This window comes from Bos taurus, chromosome 26 (assembly GCF_002263795.3).
Source record: "Bos taurus isolate L1 Dominette 01449 registration number 42190680 breed Hereford chromosome 26, ARS-UCD2.0, whole genome shotgun sequence".
In the NCBI taxonomy this organism is placed as follows: domain Eukaryota; kingdom Metazoa; phylum Chordata; class Mammalia; order Artiodactyla; family Bovidae; genus Bos; species Bos taurus.
In genome coordinates, this window is record NC_037353.1 from 27,593,315 (window position 1) to 27,614,585 (window position 21,271).

At 44.4% G+C, this 21,271-nt stretch overlaps 1 protein-coding gene across 5 annotated transcripts in view; it reads right to left on the bottom strand.

The window, feature by feature from the left end:
• The window catches only part of SORCS1 (sortilin related VPS10 domain containing receptor 1), a 576,630-nt gene that overhangs the window by 40,100 nt on the left and 515,259 nt on the right, over window positions 1-21,271 (bottom strand). For all 5 annotated transcript variants that reach the window (XM_059881921.1, XM_024985735.2, NM_001191207.2 and 2 more), the window contains 3 exon segments: window positions 16,550-16,736; window positions 5,244-5,377; window positions 2,757-2,880 (listed from right to left, as the gene is read on the bottom strand). In XM_059881921.1, coding sequence (XP_059737904.1) covers window positions 2,757-2,880; window positions 5,244-5,377; window positions 16,550-16,736 — 445 coding nt within the window.

Consider the following 21,271-nt stretch of genomic DNA (forward strand, 5'->3'; position numbering starts at 1 on the left):
TGTATTTAAGGGCAAACTTGAGCCCTGAAGCAAAGGAAGGAAAACCATGCAAACTAACTTTTCTTTCCTACAGTCTACGGTATGTCTTTAGGTAGGCAATCTTTCCTCTGCCAGCTTCCCAAATATGACACCTCCTTCAGTCTGACCATAATGATCTTAAATTTCCCCAAAGCTTAATTATGCTTGAACAGGTTTCTTCCAGACTTCAGACTCTGACCTCCCCTTTCTTGGAGCATTTCTTTTAGAAACTTGCTATTATAAATTCTTTCTGTGAACTTTTGAGATGTAAATCTTCTGCAACCAGGAATGCCTTTCTCAAGGACCTAGGAACCATCTTGGAAATGGTATCATTAAGAAAGTGCCCCACCTCTGGGAGGGTAGGAACCAAGTTTCCTAAGTAAACCCTTGTGTTCTAATCACAGAGGTAATCCAATCCCCCTGAGTCCTCTAGCACTTTCTGCTAGCTTATCCTAGAGTTTAAAACTCTCCCTGCCTTTTGTTTCTGTCCAGTTCAGTCTTGCTTGTTTAATTTCCTGTGATGCAATTTGCTTTTAATAGGTCACACGTGCCATTGAATTTTCTAGTTATACATGTGAAACCCTGGACAACCCATCTGACCAAAGATGATTACGGATGCCGAAGAACTCAGGAATTTGGCTACAGGAAGCAGGGAGCACTTTCCCTGTTCAAGCTTTTAGTCAAGGGATCCCTTTTAATGAAAAGAACCCATTTGATGGTGAATGACCCACTCTGGAATGATGCTTTTCAAGGGATTTTTAGGAAGAGGAAGAACTAAGCATAGCAAGGGATAGAAGGTAGTCATCAAGAGAAATATTCTCTCTAGATTCAGAATTCTTATGCTATGGCTATTATACTTACATTTTTTCACTTGTAAAAGAGGGATAATCATATTTCTGATAAGCCTGCTCATAGGATTCAATAAAACAGATCATATATATCCAATGCTTAGAATAAACACCAGTAAAAGATGCATCAATGTTAATTTCTATCACTACCAACCATCATCATTATTATTCAACCTGTTACTGAATAGGGGAATGACTTTAAGACAGTAACTTTCCATCTGGGTACCACAATTTCCTGACACTGTACTAACGGGTTGGACCAGAGAAGTCCAAGTTCGGTCTGTGGTTCTAATGAGGAGGTAGCCGTTGGACTAATGGGTCAGTGCCCATTAGTGACATCCTGGAGGGAGGGAGGAAAGAAAGAAAGCATTGGATAGAAAAGAATGAGAGCCAGCCAACAGGGTAATTTCAGAGCACTGGGCCCTAGGTCTTGATGGTTGGAAGCCCAGCTCCGTCACTTACTAGCTGGATCAAGTTAATTACCTCTCTGAAAAAAATGAGGTAATCGTATCAGCTACCAACCAGACGCATTCCTATAGCATAGAAAGGAGATGGAGAGGAAAGAGAAACACAAGCTCTCCTCTCTTCGGGCCACTCGGCTAAGAGGTCTCCTCACTGATGGGACCTTGGAGGCAAACCACAACCCTGGTTAACTTTCACTTAATACTGAGGCTGCTCAAACCTCTTCAGAGGCTGAGGGAGGGAGGAAACACTATGAAATCTAACACGCAGCCATGCGAGGAGAACAGTGTCCTCAGACGTGTTCAAAGTTGCTTATAAACTGCTTTCCGAATTTGAAGGTCAAGTTGGCAAAATGAGAAATGAAAATAGGACCTGCATTAGAATCAATCAATTCTAGAACTGGGGCAATTGATGTTACTTGGACCAGGAGCTCATGTGTTTCTGTCTCAGTCTCTTTATCTCTTTCAGTCTCTCATCTCCCTTTCCCTCCCTCCCTCGATCCTCTCTTTTGTTCTCTCTGCACAGCATTTATTTCCCTATTTCCTTTTAAATTCCTGCTCTTTAAATTTTGATTTTCTGGGATACATTAGTACCGTTTTCATATTAACAATAAAAGTTCATATTTTTACCATCTACTAAAGCACTTAGTGCAGATCCATCTGACTATCTTTCTGTAGAAAAAAATAAAAATTACCAAAATGAAATCAATTTGTATAAACTGTTTTTTTAAAATATCATTTTCCATCAAGGATCCCACCTTTCCATTTCAGTAAATTTTCATTCCACGCGATACCCTGACCACATCAGTTTCCCCAACTGATGACAAGAGTGTTCTGTACAGCTGTTTGTTCAAACTAATATTCTGTCCATGATGATGCACTGCATGTGCTTGTTATGATCCCTCCCTTGCTTTTAAACCAGTACAGTGATTTTTAAATGATACATATTTGTGGAAAAGATTTTCAGAGCATTTAGACATTGGCAGATTCTTCTTAATGATCAAGACTCTGAGTTTGAACTTAAAAAAATAAAGGTTCAATATTAACCATTTTCTTTTATAATGGGTTTTAAATCTGTAAACATCACAAAAATATCAAATGGAGTGAATCAGCCTTCCACATAATGAAATTCACTCTTCTGTACCTAAGGTAGTTGAGTGCACAGTTACTCTATGGCACCAGAGCCAGTTCCAAAAAAAAAAAAAAAAAAAGACAACAAATCGTCTTGGGGTTTTGTGATCCCTACTTTGCTGGTGAACCACACCTTCCTCAAAAGAGGAGATGAGACTTGACTCAGCTTTTTCTCAACCACTACCGTCTGTTCTCTGGGTAGATTCATAAGACAGCACGGCGTCTGGTGCCAAGGTACCAAACCATCTCATCTGAGTGATAGATGCAGACGGTGATGGATCAGCAGATGACCACTCACCGTATACCGCGATGGTCTTCGTGTCTTGCAGGATGGCATTCCCAGCTGAGACCTGCACTGTGATGGTGTTCATCCCTTCAGAAGTAAACTTGAATGCTATGCTTCCCTCCAAGGTGATCAGGGGCTAAAGCAAATGAGGACATAGAGTGAGGGGAGAGATTTTCAGTTACACCCAAGATAGGCACCAACTCTGAACCACCAACAAGCTCCTTAAATTAGCGGAGGCTCTTTCCGGGGCAGCCCCTGTGTGCCTGACTCCACCTATGCCTCCCTATTACCTCGAGTCCGGTCCAGAAAGGGACTACCAGAGAAGAAACTCTACTCATTCCTGAATCTGATGCCTCTCTTCTGCTACAGTCCTGACTCAGGACTGGGGAGATCATTAGGCCTTGCCTGCTGGTGGGGTGTCTCTCTGTTGATAACCTACTCATCAAGCAGATCTCTTAATCCAAGGCAACATTAAAATCAGGCCAAAAGAAGGGGCTCATATGAATCCAGATTTAAGCCAGTCACTGAAAGTGTATAAGCTGCCAGTGCTTCTCTCCAGGGGGCGCTGCTTACATAAAATTACAATGGAACGCGGCGACCGTGGACACCAAAACTACACTAGGTAGACGGGTGTTGGCCTTGTGTGGCTTGGTTTGCTCTGAGAAGCCCCATCAGCAATTTCCTGGAAGGAGCTGCTATAGAAACAGGTACTAATTGGATCGTGGTTTGAGGATTCAAAAAAAAAGATTTGGACCCAGAGGGATGGTATGGGGAGGGAGGAGGGAGGAGGGTTCAGGATGGGGAGCACATGTATACCTGTGATGGGTTCATTTTGATATTTGGCAAAACTAATACAACTATGTAAAGTTTAAAAATAAAATTAAAAAAAATTAAAAAAAAAAAAAGATTTGGATCAGCTCCTGTAATGCAACTGGACACCAGGGTCCTGGGGAAAGGATTATTAGCCTCCTGACCTCCCTCCACTCACTCCCCACAAACAGTTCATTCCTGTCTTTTCTTTAATTAACTCAAAAATCAAAATTTATTTAACTCCCTGTGTAGCAGAAGGTAGACTAAAGCCCAGCATAAGAAGTCTGCTTAATAGAATCTGTTGAGAATTTAGTTTTCTGCTAAAAGCTTAAAAAAAGAAGCAGCAGCAAATAAGTTATTTAATAGTTTCACCTCCTAGTACTAGCATTCAAGCAAGTAACACAGATTTCTCTTCTCCTGCGGATAGTGGGCCCAATCTGGACCCAATTTGCATTTACAGTTTCAGAAGAAATAAAAAAGGGCTTCTTTTCAGCTGATTTATGTCAGCAGGAGAGGTGAGAGATTCCTTTGACTGTCAGCCACACAGCAGGTCTGGTGTCAGGAGAGGTTTCCTCCCTGGGCTTGTGTGAAATTATGGCTCCAGTTAAAGCCAACACTCAGCTCTGGGGTAGAAAGAGATTTGTATTCACACAAGATGCATTGAATTTGAAGAGCAAAGTTATAAGCAACGGCACCTCTGCTGGAAGAAGATGAAGCTCCTCCATTCAGAGCCATTGGTCCGGGGTCCTCTAGGGAAGATGATGCCAGGCTTCAGTTCTACTGCCTTCACTGACATTTGCAAGCAAATTTTAATTTCTGAGGATGGAAGGAGTTCCAAACTGCATCAGAGCATGCAGCCTGGTTTGCGGGGAAGAAAAACCCAGGCAGGCATGAGAAAGGACATGGATCTGCATGAAGTAGCTGAGTGAGACTGGAAGAAGCCACTTCATCTGTCCTCACTTTTCTCATCGGTAAAACGAAGGACTCGGGGTACATGAGATCTAAGGTCTCCACTGATTTTGAACTTGCTGCTGACTTTAGATCACAGGGAGTGTTTGGAGGAAACATAAAGCAGGAAGCTGAGCTAAAGAAGGGGTCGTTTCTGATCCAGGCTGGGGAGTTATGGGGTGGAGGGGCCATAGGGCGGGGGGGCCATGTCTGATCAAGAATAGAGAACAAAGGGCGAGGGGCGGGCTGCACAGACATCTGTGGCTCTTGTCTGTCTGGTGTCCACTGTTCTCTTCTTTCGAGGGCCATTCCCTCCCGTCTCTTGGTCTAGACGGATCTAGGAAGGTTGATTTGAACAGCTCTGTTTCTGCCACGAGCACCATGATCAAGGCATGGCCGGTATTATTACTCTGTTCCAGGACTCCTGTTAGAGTTTTGGGAAAGATGGCTCATTTGCTCCACTGAGCTGTGACAACAACATAAAGCTCAGGGCTGCTGCTGAGGGTAACTGCAGAGTAAAGCCCATGTGGAGAAGAACCCTGACTCACAGGAAGGCAGGGGTAAGAGGGAGGGGTGTAGACGTGAGAAAGACAGACATACTGAAGGGATGACTGGGGCAATCAGAGCCTGCCATTCCTGAGGTTGCCACAACTCCTGGACTCTTGAGTTAGGATAAGTCATGTCTTTCCCTTTATTGCTTCAAGAGGAGCCACACAGACCCTGCATGGAAAGCCGACTCACCTCAGTGTTGTTCCCGTACCACCACACGTAAGTGAGGGTGCCCACTTGGCTGGGCCACAGCACGGCGGTGGCGTTGACCTCTTTGTTCTTCGTCGTGACAAAGGGAAGAGACAGGTGAACATGCTCCAGGGGACCTGAGGCACAAGAGGAGAGGGAAGGCATGGAGAGGGAAGAGCTCTCTCTGCTTTGCCTTCCCTGCTCTGAATTCACAATCCTTCCAGAAGCCTCCAAAACATCAGTCGTGTTCCTGGACGGACGTGCTCAGGTGCCACCCCTACTCTGGGGGAAAGGAATATATTGAGAACAATTGTGTCTCCATCCTTTCCATTTACAGATCTTTCTTCCAGGTCCAAATCCTGAGTTATTTCTGTGTAAAAGCTTAAACTGTTACAAGTAACTGATGAAGTCCTTAAAGGAAAAGGAATAATATGAGATTTCACAGGGAGATGCAAAGTGTTTCCAAGAAACCTCCCAGAATCCATGTTGGGTGGGGGCTGGGGATGGCTATTATACAAATCCCCAAAACTTTCTACATGTAATTGTTTTGTATCTTTATTGGATTTTAAAGATGTAAATGTGTATGTTTGTGAATAACTGTGTTTGTGTGAGTGTCTGTAGCCTCCTGGTTAGGTAAGCACAGGGCTGAGCTGAGCCTGTCCAGGACAAAGACAGGCATGAGGGGGCAGAGAGAGAGTTTTGTGGGCCTCAGGTTCTCAGAATGCACTCAGCTGAAAAGTAGGATGATTCTACCTATAGAGGCCCAGTGGACCAGAAACTTCAGTCAGATGTACAAACCCACAAAGATAACAGCATCTTTTTCTTGGAGAACCACTAGACCTACCCTGCTGCTGCTGCTGCTAAGTCACTTCAGTCGTGTCCGACTCTGTGCGACCCCATAGACGGCAGCCCACCAGGCTCCCCTGTCCCTGGGATTCTCCAGGCAAGAACACTGGAGTGGGTTGCCGTTTCCTTCTCCAATGCATGAAAGTGAAAAGTGAAAGTGAAGTCGCTCAGTCGTGTCCGACCCTCAGCGACCCCATGGACTGCAGCCTTCCAGGCTCCTCCGTCCATGGGATTTTCCAGACAGGAGTACTGGAGTGGGGTGCCATTGCCTTCTCCGAGACCTACCCTAGGATCCCCTGAATTTCGCTTCAAGTCACTGTTACCAGACAAAATGCATTCTCCTTTGGGGGGAACATGGCAAAAATCCACCACCACCACCTGTATTCATGAGATGGAGAAGAAAGTGGCACTCAGGCCTTTGCACCTGCTTTAATCACTCTCTCCTCTTCTAGTTGACCATATGATGATTTTCTAAAGTCCTTGACCTCTTTCTCCCTCTATATTCTTTTCTGCTGAGGGATACTATCCACACTCCAACCTTCAACTATGAACCACATGCTTAGGGCTCCAAAACCACCTTCTTGACTCCAGACTCAGTTGTTTATTTGTGCTCAGTCATGTCCGACTCTTTGAAGCCCTAAGGACTGTAAACTGCCAGGTTCCTCTGTCCATGGAATTTTCCAGGCAAGAATACTGTAGTGGGTTGCCATTTCCTCCTCCAGGGGATCTTCCTGACTCAGGGATTGAACTCACATCTCTTGCATCTCCTGCATTGGCAGGCAGGTTCTTTATCACTAGCACCACTTTGGAAGATCTCAGACTCAATTAACAGCCAGATATTCCTATGAAATACACTGCCTCCCCCTACCCCCCACCATTCTGTATACTCCAATCTTGATGAATAACACCAGTGTTAATCCAGGGGAACAACCCAGAAGGAGAAAGTCAGTCTTGATTCCTTATTTCTTTGCTGCCCACATCCATTTAGGAAACCACTGATTTGGTTTCATAAATTCTCTCTCAGAGCTCTTTGCATCCTGTCCTCGTTCATATACTATACACCCATCTCACCTGAAGGAGTAGAACTTTCTCATGGAGAGCCAGACATCATGGAATGAGAGTCAAGTGGGCCTTAGGAAGCATCACTATGAACAAAGCTAGTGGAGGTGATAGAATTCCAGTTGAGCTATTTCGAATCCTAAAAGATGATGCTGTGAAAGTGCTGCACTCAATATGCCAGCAAAAGACTCATCAGTGGCCATAGGACTGGAAAAGGTCAGTTTTCATTCTAATCCCAAAGAAAGGCAATGTCAAAGAATGCTCAAACTACCGCAGAATTGCACTCATCTCACATGCTAGAAAAGTAATGCTCAAAATTCTCCAAGCCAGGCTTCAACAGTACATGAACTGTGAACTTCCAGATGTTCAAGATGGATTTAGAAAAGGCAGAGGAACCAGAGATCAAATTGCCAACATCTGCTGGCTCATCAAAAAAGCAAGAGAGTTTCAGAAAAACATCTACTTCTGCTTTATTGACCACGCCAAAACCTTTGACTGTGTGGATCACAATAAACTGTGGAAAATTCTCAAAGAGATGGGAATACCAGACCACCTGCCTGCCTTCTGAGAAATCTGTATGCAGGTCAGGAAGCAACAGTTAGAATTGGACATGGAACAACAGACTGGTTCCAAATCAGGAAAAGAGTATGTCGAGGCTGTATATTATCACCCTGCTTATTTAACTTATATGCAGAGTACATCATGAGAAATGCTGGGCTGGATAAAGCACAAGCTAGAATCAAGATTTCCAGGAGAAATACCAATAACTTCAGATATCCAGATGGCACAACCCTTATGGCAGAAAGTGAAGAACTAAAGAGCCTCTCGATGCAAGTAAGAGGAGAGTGAAAAAGTTGGCTTAAAACTCAACATTCAGAAAACTGAGATCATGGCATCTGGTCCCATCACTTCATGGTAAATAGATGGGGAAGCAATGGAAACAGTGACAGACTTTATATTTTGGAGTTCCTAAATCACTGCAGACGGTGACTGCAGCCATGAAATTAAAAGACGCTTGCTCCTTGGAAGAAAAGTTACAACCAACCTGGACAGCATATTAAAAAGCAGACATTACTTTGCCAACAAAGGTCTGTCTAGTTAAAGCTATGGTTTTTACAGTAGTCATACATTTCCTTATAGTTGGACTGTAAAGAAAGTTGAATGCCAAAGAATTGATACTTTTGAACTGTGGTGTTGGAGAAGACTCTTGAGAGTCCCTTGGACTGCAAGGAGATCCAGCCAGTCCATCCTACAGAAAATCAGTCTAAATATTCACTGGAAGGATTGATGCTGAAGCTGAAACTCCAATACTTTGGCCACCTGATGTGAAAAACAAACTCATTGGAAAAGACCCTGATGCTGGGAAAGATTGAAGGTAGGAGGAGAAGGGGATGACAAAGGATGAGATGCTTGGATGACATCACTGACTCAAAGGACATGAGTTTGAGTAAACTCCAGGAGTTGGTGATGGACAGGGAGGCCTGGCGTACTGCAATGCATAGGGTCACAAAGAGTCGGACATGACTGAGCAACTGAACTGAAGTGAACTTAACTAAACCTTTCCCCATTCTAATCCACCCTCCTGCTCTGTGTGTCAAAGCCTGCCTCCCTCAATAATACATAAACTGGGGACTTCCCTGGTGGTCCAGTGGCTAAGACTCCACACTCCCAATGCAGGGTGCCAAGGTTTGATCCCTGGTTGGGGAACTAGCCCCATGTGCTACAACTAAAGATCCCATGTGCCACAACTAAATAAATAAAGATTTAAAAAGTAATACATAAGCTAGACCAAGTCCCAGATGGCCCCATCACTTAGAATAAAACATACGGTCCAGGGCAAGGGCGGAGCAAGTACAAAGACTCAGAGGAGGAGGGGGATCTCCATGTTGGAGGAATAGGGAGAAATGGAGAAATAAATGGAGGGAAAGTGTAGAAGACAATGAGATCTCAGAGATAATCAGGACATAGAGCACACTGGCCTTTAAGGCCCAGAAAGATGTATATGTGTGTTTGTGTAAGTTCTTTCTTGCATATGTATAAGTATACATTATACATTCATGCAATGTATAGCAATGACTATGTGCCTTCTCACCCTCCAACTTGTTGTGAGAGTGATATTTCTAGAAAGTGATGCTACTCACGTGCTCAAAATGAAAATTTCCATTATATAATAATAATATTAAGATAGCTAACACACACAGATCTCAAGTTTGTGAGATAGAGAACACAGGCTGAAAACTTTTGGAGGGACAAGTCCTTTGTATTCATCTTTATATATATAGAAAATTGCATGGACAGAGGAGTCTACAGTCCATGGGGCTGCAAAGAGTTGGGCACGACTAAGTGACTGAGCACACACACAGAGATGTGTGCTGCGTGGACAGAAGAGTCTGGTGGGCTGTAGTCCATGGGGCTGCAAAGAGCTGGACATGACTAAGTGACTGAGCACACACACACAGATGTGTGCAGGTCCTGAGACATAGCAGGCGTTGCGGTATTGGCTGAGTCACTGAACAAAACAGGGTATCAAAGAGTTGGACACGACTTAGCAACTAAACAACAAAGTGAACAAAAACATAATTTCCTGTTTCTGCTTTCGTCTGTGTTTTCCTCTCTTTATAGATTAGAGGCTGGGAGACCAGGAGAACAGAACTAATTTTCTGGTGTACAAGCCATACGATAAGAAGTAGTTGATCATAAGTCAGAATTGTTCAATGAAATAATAAAAGGGTAACATTTACTGAGCGGTGGCTGTGTACCACATAGTCTGTGAACGACTTTGTGTTCTCATTTAATCTTCATAATAATCTTATGAAGTAGGCACTATTATCAGCTCCATGCAGAGATGAACTAACAGAGGCAGGTCACCTTCCTTCACTCCAGGGTGTGAACCAAAACAGTTCAAGTTCAGAGCCTGGGCCAGCTGACAAATGCTTGCTAAGACCCATGTTAACAAAAGAGCTATTAAGACCCACTACTTACTGATGACTCAGACATGCTGCAGACAGCGGGACATGCTTGTTACACAGGCTCTTGTTTATTGCACGGCTCCTGCCATCCCTCATCACGTGATGTGCTCCAGCAGGTGCCCTGTCCCACCTGAGGACCTTACTTACACACCTTGCTGATGGCAGCTGTCCCCTCCTCTGTGACACTCCCCCTGACTCCCCAATCAGAGTTACATCAATCAGCTAGAATGTGAGAACTAGACAAGCTCAGGGAGACCAGCCATTTCCATCCTAAAAGGGTTCATCTTGGTCTCTCTTGAGCATTCAATAATTTTTAAAGTCCCAAAGGTCAAAATAAGGATAATGTCTGTGTGTCCTCTTAATGACAAATTGAATCTTGCTCCCGAAATATGGTCGTCCCTTCACTCAGTAGTTTCTGCGTGCTGGGTGTCAGGCATTACTCCAGGTGCTGGGACACCTGGCCCTTGATGGTGCTTATGTGTTGTTGAGGGAGGCAGTGAATGCAAGGAGCAGGCCTAGTGAGAGCATGCTATTTTTGATGGGTGGTCAAGCAAAGTCTCTCAGAAGCAATGCCATTTGGCCAGGCACCTGAATAACACGTATGCGTGCACCATGTATCTCCTCGGGAAGCTTCAGGGTAAGGCTAGGGCACAGACCTTGAGAAGGAGGTGGCCTGTCAGGTATGAGGATAGCAGGAAACTCAGCAGGTACTTTAGGTGCTGAAGAATGTCCATGTGTGTTTGTATAACTTTCATCTTGTATATATAGACATACACACACATGCACGCACGCACGCACGCACACACACACACACATCATCTGTTCATACAGATGTGTGGAATTTAGCTCTCAGGTAGCTAAGTCCTCTTGTTTTTTATCTGTTTAATATACCTGATTCCTGTTGCTTCAAAGCCGAGCTTTCAACTCTCATTTTTCTGCACAGAGGGATCTACCCTAACGGAACCTTGGAAGTGAAACTCTAACCCCTGGAAGCCTCCCGCTGGCTAGCCACACTCAGCTGAGAGCGGAACAAGCTGACGGATACAGCTTCCTCGGACAGCTGCATGCAATACACAGCAAGGACAGCAGGTGGCGCTGTATTATTCCTTATGAATCTCAATGTGGCTGGGAGAACTGGGAAAATTGTGTAGGAGTGTTTCTCTTCTCTTGTTTGGTCTTCCTGTGCTACAGGGTGCAAGTGATTGTGTGTGTGTTTGTGTGTGTGTGTGTGTGCACCTCCACGTGTGTGCACACATGCACACGTGCTGATCACTCTGAACTGCCTCTAGCATTTGTTCTGAAGACCTACATGTCATATTGCTGTTTGTCTGAAATGCTGGGCTTCCCTGGTGGCTCAGTGGGAAAGAAACTGCCTGCCAATGCAGGAGACACAGGTCCGATCCCTGGGTTGGGAAGATCCCCTGGAGAAAGCAATGGCTACCCATTCCAGTATTCTTGCCTGGGCAATCTCACGGACAGAGGAGCCTGGCGGGCTACAATCTGTGGGACAAGAGTGGGACACAACTTAGCAACTAAACCAAATCTGAAACATTAAAAAAAAAAAAAAACTAATAGAAAAAACAAAAGAAATCCAAATTGTGAAGATAAGATCCTATAACAGAGTATCTCAAACTTCACTGGGCTTGAGGCTCATACTCAGCTGTTGAAGGCAGAGTATGTCACTTTAGGCAGCTGTCACTTTAGGCCCTGAAGAATGTCTGTGTGTGTTCATTCAACTTCCTTCTTGCATATATATACATACATACTTACACACACACACACACACACACGCACACACACATCATCTGTTCATACAAATGTGCAGGATTTAGCTCTCAGATTGACGCCACACTTCCAGAAATTCTAGTCCGGTAGGTCTAGGAAGGGGATCAGGGCACTACATTTTTATCATTTGATTACAGGGCAGGAGGCTCCTTAACCACATCTTACAAAGCCTCGGTCTGACATTCTCTGGCCAATAAAAGGACCGTGTGATAACAACAAAGCTACAAAGGTTTTCAAGAAACTGATCACTTTACCCTAAGCTGGGGACAGAAAGATATCTGTAAAGGACATCTTGGTAACAGGGTAGTTGAGGAGAGAGGGTCAGGAAGTATCGGAAACCCCCCCCCCACCTTTTTTCCACCTCGTATTCTGCAAGTTTGCAAAATCTTCAGTGATTTTTTCTTTTTTTTATGCAAGACTGGCTGAGAGAGGGCAGCTTTCTGAACAGAAATCTACATGTCCTCTAAATTCTCAGTCCCCTGCAGGTGAAGGCAAACCTGGCTGCATCCCAGGTCTCATTAGTTCGCAAGCTAGCAGAGAACAGCGAATGCATTCCCCAGGCGATTCTCGGCTGTCAGGATACAGCAGATTACCCGGCTGCCCCCAGAGAGCCGCCCAGCCCTACGTTACAGCAGGAACATCATCTCCACTTGCTTCTGATGACCTTTGCAAACCAGTACTAAAGAACCTCTGATTTAGAATCAAAGCATATTTCTGAACTGGAAAGAAGAGGTAGTGTGTGTATAAGAGAGGCTGTGCGGCTTTTAGGAAGAGCCCTAGGTACAGGGGAGGAGGACTGGGTGAGAGGGGTGGAGGGCAGGCTAGGGGAGCTGAACTGAGCTTTTGCTCAGAACCCACTAAGTACTGATGCACCTGCTGCATCATAGTGGAAAGTCAAGCTTGGCCGGTTGGCAGGGCACAGCATAAGATGCTTGATAGAACCTTCGGGAAATAAGACGTGCATTCCTTATGTGATGGAGGAGAAAAACTAGCTTCAAAGCAACGCATGACTTGGCCAGGAGTTCAGGCCAGCATCTCTGCTTAACAAGGGCCAGCTTGTGCAGCACCGGCTTCTGTTTTTCCTACAAAGCCATATATCCCTTCTGTCACTGTGGCACTCAAAACCGCCATGCTACCCTCCACACTTCAGATTTGGGGGAATGGAAGTCAATTATGATTTCACCATGACTTCCTCTTAGTATAAAATAGTGTCAAATCACAGTACTTCTCTAATCTTTGCTTTTACCATCTGAAAGAAAGGCCAAATGTTGCCCAAGATGGTAGATGTGTGAAGATAAACAAAGATGTTCATGTGTGAATGCTAAGTCGCTCTAAGTGTATAAAAATCTTTGCAGTCCTATGGACTATAGCCCACCAGGCTCCTCTGTCCATGGAATTCTCCAGGCAAGAATAGTGGAGTGGGTTGCCATGCCCTCCTCCAGGGGAATCTTCCCGCACAGGGATCATACCCATGTCTCTTATGTCTCCTGCACTGGCAGGCAGGTTCTTTACCTCCAGAGCCACCTGGGAAGCCCTAAAAAATGTTCATACATATGGTAAAACACAACGGATCCTTTAGGAGAGAAGCCCTAGCAAAGCTGTTAGAACCTGCTGGTACTGCTCATGTTGTGGCTTTTAAATATATGTGAGAAAACGGAAACTTAAAACGTAATCCTGCTTTCATACAGTTAGTATAAAAGTTAATTTTTATCCCCAAGACCAGGCTTAGAAGGGGGTCCCCTGATATGAGTCCTGCTTATTCAATCACTCAACCCAAGATGAGTCTGATAAAATAAGAATCAGAACACAACACTTTCCATCACAGATCATCTGCTACTGAGGTTGAGGTCAAATCGCTCAAGCCATTCAATCAGCCTAATGAGACGAAAAGAAACTGCAAGTGAACAAAACAGCTCTTTCTTTCAGAAATCTTGGCCTCCGCAACCCTTCATCTGGAGCAGAGGTGAACGTGCTCTTTTCCTTCCCGGGATTCAGTAAGCCCAGGAGAGAGTGGGAGAGGGAGGTTCCCTCATGCGATATGACCATATGTAGGGTGATGAAGAGTCCACAGGGCAGATCAGGGCAGGGAGCTGTGGTTGACTATGGGAGACCCTGAGAAACTGAGATGGCAAGCTGCTGCTGAATTTTAAATCACTATTGACACATGCTTAGAGTCCAGGGATGTTTGATACATATATGGGGCATGGAATATAATAACTGTGATTCTTCAGGAGAGTAGATCTCTAACAAAACCTCAAAGAATAAGCTGTGTGGAATGATAACTGCCAGGTAGGCAACCATTCTCAGCTGTCATTTGTGTGGCAATTTATTTTTGTTACTATTAACCAAGGTTTGTGATGTAGTTTTAAAATATTTTGGGCTTCCCTGGTGGCTTAGCTGGTAAAGAATCTGCCTGCAATGCAGGAGACCTGGGTAGGAAAGATTCCCTGGAGAAGGGAATGGCTACCCACTCCAGTATTCTTGCCTGGAGAATTCCATAGACTGTATAGTCCATGGAGTTGCAAAGAGTCGGACATGACTGAGCGACTTTCACTTCACTTTTAAATATTTTAGGATTACTTCTAGCATATTATCACTTGTGCCCCCATAAATACTGAAATATAGAGAAGGATTACCTCTCAGTAAGCAGCAACTCCAGGAAGACTGTCTAGGACAGCTCAGAAGCAGCAGTCAACAGGAAGGGAGCTTGAACCTGTGTAGTTGAACAGCTGGAGAAATGCCCTGCCTCTAACCTACATGTGCACATTCCTTCAGGATGATGTACAAGACATGGAGGGGAATAAGGGCTTACGGCTACCTCTGACCCCCAGCCTATGCTGGCACCTATAATAACCTAGTGACCACGGGCTAGGATTCCAGAGGCAGGGAGAACTGAGTCTGAAGTCTGGCCCTACAGACAGTAGGTCTGCAACCTGAATGGACAACTTAAGCTTTCTGAAGTGCACAGTTCTTTGTAACACAGTCTTCCTAGGAGTGCCTACTTGATAGGGTTTTTCTGAAAAGAAAGGTAAAACACATAAAGAGTAGGTTTAGCACAAACCCTGGCACATAGTAAGAGCCTAACAAACATTAGCTGAAAGGGGGAGGTGGCATTGGCATGGGCGGCATCTTGCAGAACTCCGCTTAAACTCAAAGAAGGATGGATGGGTCTCTTCAAAGCACTTGGGTCTTGAGTGTACAGGAGATGAGGATCACGAATGACTGAGAGAGCAGGGAACCTCGTACCAAACAACCTCTTGGGGACCTCGAAATAGTCCTGTCCTCCTTCTGGACCACAGAAGCTTAACACAGGGAGTCTACTTGGTGCCTTGTGTAGCCAGTTTGCTTCAGTGGGCAGGGGCCAAGTAAGAGGCATGGAATACCACCCAGCCTTAATACTCCTGACCTAGAACTTGGAATTTGAACAAGACCATTCATATGGAGTCTAACTTTCATTTGAAAGTAAGCCATTTCTCCAGCAAACTAAGTAGATCCCCTATGCCTCTTTGGTTTTTCCAGTGGTCATGTATGGATGTGAGAGTTGGGCTATAAAGAAAGCTGAGTGCAGAAGAATTGATGCTTTTGAACTGTGGTGTTGGAGAAGACTCTTGAGAGTCCCTTGGACTGCAAGGAGATTCAACCAGTCCATCCTAAAGGAGATCGGTCCTGGGTGTTCATTGGAAGGACTGATGGTGAAGCTGAAATTTCAATACTTTGGCCACCTGATGCGAAGAGCTGACTCATTTGAAAAGACCCTGATGCTAGGAAAGTTTGAAGGCAGGAGGAGAAGGGGACGACAGAGGATGAGATGATAGGATGGCATCACCGACTCAATGGACATGAGTTTGGGTAAACTCCGGGAGTTGGTGATGGACAGGAAGGCCTGGCGTGCTGCAGTCCATGGGGTCGCAAAGAGTCAGATGTGACTGAGAGACTGAACTGAACTGATGCTTCTTTGGAGACAACCATACACCCTAGCATAAGAGGCATTCACAGCAAACCTTTTTTACCAAACACAGCTTAGGAGTTACCTTTGTTTCATTAGGAACCCTCTGAATTCCTCAATGGGGAGAAAACTTTAACACGTTTTGAAACTACTTCTTAATGCAGCGTCCTTTACACTGTCTATCCTCTTTTGCTCTACACCACTTTCTAAGACCAAATCATCACAGAGCAAATCTAGGAAACGTACTTAAAAAAAAAAAAAAGGAAAACAAAAGTCTAACATGTTATTATTAGTGAGATAAAACAAGGAAAGAGAAGAATAAGCAGATGGGGAGAAATCCCATTACTTGTGATAATTTGGATTGTTCTCAAACATCTCTGACCCAAAAAACCCTCAAAAACCCATATTAAATCAACCAGCTCAGCAGGTTGTTCAGGCTCGGCACAGACAAGCAGTATCATCTCTAAGAATCATCTAAAGAGGCAGAATCAGTGCAAGAGAACAGTGTGAAGCAAACCAGAGCCCAGGTCATTCAGTCATGCCCTGGTTTCTTCTTGCTCTCTCTGCACTTGGTTCTCTCAGTCTCCTTTCCTCACCTGCTAAAATAACTAAGGGGCTTCTTCTAGATACCTGATTTGGGGTTATATTTTTCAAAGGACACAATATGTAAGATATGTCATAAACCAACAACAGTAATAACATACAAGTTACATGTAAGTACAGGACGGCGCTGTCAGACCCCAGACTGTTGTCCACCTGCACGGTCACTCGGAAAATGCCCACATTATGATAGACGTGTTTGATCCCATCTTCCATGGAGCTGAGGTTGACATAAGACACTGCGATGCCATCCCCGAAGTCCACCTGGATGAGTGTCCTCTGGACGTCACCCTGAAAGACAACACCAGAGGAAGGGGGGTCAGTGCGTGGCTGTTGCTTCTCCAGGGCTGAGGCTTATCAGAGCCCCAACTCAGGGATAAGGAAGCCTCCACTCTGTCCTGCAGCTGGGAGCCTGTGTCTGTGTAACGGGATCCCTGTGAAACTCCCTGGGAGACAGGAGTTTACGAAGAAGGATACTCTCCAAACCTGAAAGGCACCAATTCCCAAAAGTTCTAAGGTTTGGAAAATTGTTTGATTATCAGCTCCAATTTGATATTCATTTCCTCTGAAGGCTTTGTTTACAGTCTGATCATCACATGAATAAAAGGTTTACATACAGTTTTAAAAATTTAGCCTACCTGACACTCTCAACGGTCACTTCCCATGTGTTCAGGATCCCCATATTTCTGTCTTTGTGTCTGGTTCCCTAACTGTGTTGGAGAAAGGACAGGGGACACCTTGCCTTACACTTTACATGACACCGGACTCAGCCCTATTATTATTGACATTTAAGATAATGATGGCTAATTCTTTTATACTTCAGTGTTTTCTACTATCAAAATGATCTCACTTTATACTTTATGGAATCTCAGTCTGGAGAAAAAAGCAGGCAATGTTTGTCCACTCTACAGATGAGGAAGCTGAAGTGAAAGAAGGTTTAACCATTTGTTCAAGGTTACTGCACAGTCTTGGGACTTGAACCCATCTCCTTGGACTTGCATTTCATTCACTACAGGTGGGTTAAGCATTGACAGCTCCTCTGGGCTCAAATCCTGTCATTTCATTAACCAGCTGGATGACTCATATATGTCAAGCAGTCTCCTTTGGTCTCAGTTATCTAACCTGTGAAATGGGCATATTAGTATCTTCCTATCTTAACTCAAAGAGTTATTATAGAAGACATGTGAGTCATCAGTAACCTGTACAATTTGATACCAAAATGAATGACTGTAAAACAATGCAGCTATGAATGATCTGCTATATCCCTTTGAAAGCTTGACTGAAGTCATATGATTCTAAATTTCCCACAAGTAGGCAGGAGAAGATAAACTCTGCTTTATAAAATCCTAGACCTGCTAAAAAAAAATAGCTTGTGAAATTAGTTGAGATTCTTAAAGAACAAAGTTTCTTAGAAAAACTGACAACACCCAGCATCCCTCACAGATAACTCATCCTTTAACAAGGTGTGTGTGTGTGCGTGTGTGTGTGTGTGTGCGCGCGTGCATCTGTTTTGTTAGCTTTCTCCATTTGGGGCAGAGTGGGGGAAGAAAATAAAAAACCTTTGAACTGGAAATGTATTTTCGATTAAGTAAGGTTCATATGGTATCATATTTTTTGAAAAGGGCAAGTTTAAAATGTCGACATTTAAAAGATTAATTCACAGGGAAAGGAAAAGCAGTTCAAATCCTCTGAATCTATGCGACCTACTCTTCTGATCTGTGCCCAGCCAAGCATTGTGTAAGGGTGTACACGGCAGCTAACCCTCTGTAAGTACATGGGCACAGATTCTCTCCTAGGGTGGGAAAAAAGAAACTCCATTCAAAATTCCAAAACAGATAACCACAAGCCCAGAGGTTGTAAAATTACCTGAATTCCCTTCGCTAATAAATACAAATGTCAGCCAAGCTTGCTGACTTGTCCTTCACTTGGACAACCAAACTGAACTGACCAGTTTCTCATTCTGCTTCTGGTCAGTTTCCTCCCATGTTTTCTGGGTTTTCAATAAAGCTGTTGCTAGCCAACCCTAGGATGGGCATGGAGGGAGAACCCACATTAAAATCTACTACATTTTGGCGGGGATAAGTGTCTCAGGGAAATACCAGAAGTAGCTAGGGTTAACCAGATTATCTATGGAATGACACTAGCAATATGGTTTCTGAGAAAGAAAGAGGTTGAGGGACAGAGAAGGAAAGAAAGCTGCAGGGTTCTTTCTAGAGATAAGAGTGGCCATAAGGTAGGGTTACCAATTGCAAGAAGACAGAAGGGAGATTCGTGTCTCCGCTGATTCCACTTCAGTATCTGCTGAGAGAGAGCAGCTACACACATGACTGGGGCAAGTACAGCTCTGTCTGTCTCAGATGGAGTCTACCTTGCCTTGGTCTCTCTGTCTGGTGTTCATCACTCTCCTGTGTATCTGGACTTAGACCTCTTGTCAGTTACTTGAAACTCCTCCCAAGTTCTGCCTGGATGTCTACTGTCTGACAGCCTGATAGCATTCCTGGTTCTCCACTGCTGACAATGCTCTCTATCTGGATCACAGGGGAAAGGTGGGAGCTACACAGCGTTTGGGTTAGTGTACCAATAGGGCTGCCTTTAGAGCAGAGGGGCCAGGCTTTGAGAGTATAAGGTCAGGTACGAGGATGGAAGGTCCATCTAGTCAAGGCTATGGTTTTTCCAGTGGTCAAGTATGGATGTGAGAATTGGACTGTGAAGAAAGCTAAGCACCAAAGAATTGATGCTTTTGAACTGTGGTGTTGGAGAAGACTCTTGAGAGTCCCTTGGACTGCAAGGAGACCCAACCAGTCCATTCTAAAGGAGATCAGTCCTGGGTGTTCATTGGTAGGATTGATGTTGAAGCTGAAACTCCAATACTTTGGGCACTTGATGCAAATAACTGACTCATTTGAAAAGACCCTGATGCTGGGAAAGATTGAGGGCAGGAGGAGAAGGGGACGACAGAGGATGAGATGGTTGGATGGCATCACCGACTCAATAGACATGAGTTTGGGTGAACTCCGGGAGTTGGTGATGGACAGGGAGGCCTGGCGTGCTGCGGTTCATGGAGTTGCAGAGAGTCAGACGTGACTGAGTGACTGAACTGAACTGAACTGAACAAGGATGGAGATATAGATATATAGATATAAGTATACTAGGTTACCACACATCTGAGAGCCCCTGTGGATAAAGACATGGGATCCCCAATCAAACATGAAGTCCCCAAGGCCTTTGGTGTGGGTGGGTGCAGACCTCTTAGTACTCTGCAATACACGCCAAGAGAATCCAAGGGCCAAGTCTGACAGGCGATTCACCCCTATTGCTGCTGTTTTGCCCACTTGGGTCAAGACACTGGATCTCGTGCTTTCAGGGGCTCTCAGGTGCTTGGGAAACCTAACACAGCTGCAGCTGCATCACTTTGGGGCTTACTGTCATCAACCTCTAACTTTCTTGGGCTGCTATTACCATCTCAGGCAGGGATACCAATTCCTTTTAGAGAACAAGAAACAGGGCAAAGAAAAGAATGCCTAAGTCTTAGGTCACCATTTGATTAGCCATGCCCGCCTTGGTTTAATAGGCTTTCTGGTCATTCATTCATTCAGCCAGCTGACAGATACTTTCAAGTGTCTTTCTTGTGTCAGGCCCTATATGGGGAAACTTATACCACGAAATTATAATCAACCAAACAAAACAGATGTGGTCCCCATTTTCTTGAGCAAAGAGACTGCTAGTGAGATAAACAGACTTCAACAATTATGCAAATAAAAAGTTATTCTAGGGGATGATGTGAAAGAGAGATCCATGGTGCTGTAAGCTTGTATAGTAAGCTTGTTCAGTAGGGAGAGGTGGAGAGTTGAAAATTTGACCCAAATGAGAACTTCAAGAAAGGCTACCCAGAAGGAATGATATCTGAGCTGAGAAGGCCTGAAGAAAAGAAATTAACCTAACAAAGGACATGAGCAGGTGATATGGAGGTGAGGAGTCCAGGCAATGGGGGGCAGAGGGAACTGGATATGCAAGGGCCCTGTGGCAGAAGATGGTGGTAAAGTTAAAGGAAGCTGATGATACAGACCCAGTAGGAACATGTGAAATTAGACTGGATGGGAGACAATGACATTCCAAGACTTGTGGGCCAAGTTTCTGACTTCAATATTTCTCTTAAGAGCAATGGGAAGAACTCAAAGTGATTGAAGTCAGAGTTTGAGGGAAGATGACAGGATAATATTTTTAATTCATAAAGATCACTCTGGCTACAATATGGAGAATGCATTGGAAGGAGGCCCGAGTATTCCAGGAAGCCAATTAGGGGATAGTTCAAGGTAGATGATAGGCAGATTGATATATGAGTTGCAACAGGAAATTGCATTCACCTTCCTGCCAAAATTAATTCCCATAGTTTACTGGTTTTGAAATCAGTGAATCTCAGTCTTTGATAATAACACCTCTTATAGAAATTAAAAGAAAAAAATCTGATACCCAGTTCATATCCAAGCCCACCTCCTGGTTTGGGGCCTTTGGGGAGGTTGCTCGGTCTTGCTGTGGCCTGAGAAGGTCCCCAGCTAATGCTGGGCTGCACCAAAGGTTGAGAAACACTGGTTCAGACTGTTGAACATTAGGTTTTCTTGTGACTGAATTCATCTGAAGATGAATGTAGTACAGCACAAGCTGACGCCATTCCTATCACACCTTGGCATCATAGTCAAAGTTTCCCAGTATGCTTTAGGATTCTGAGTGCTAAGGGTGAGCTAACAGAGTCAGGAATGGAAGAACTAAACTCACGGTTAGTGACTGATGCACAATCACAAAAGTCCCACAGTACACTCACTCAAGGT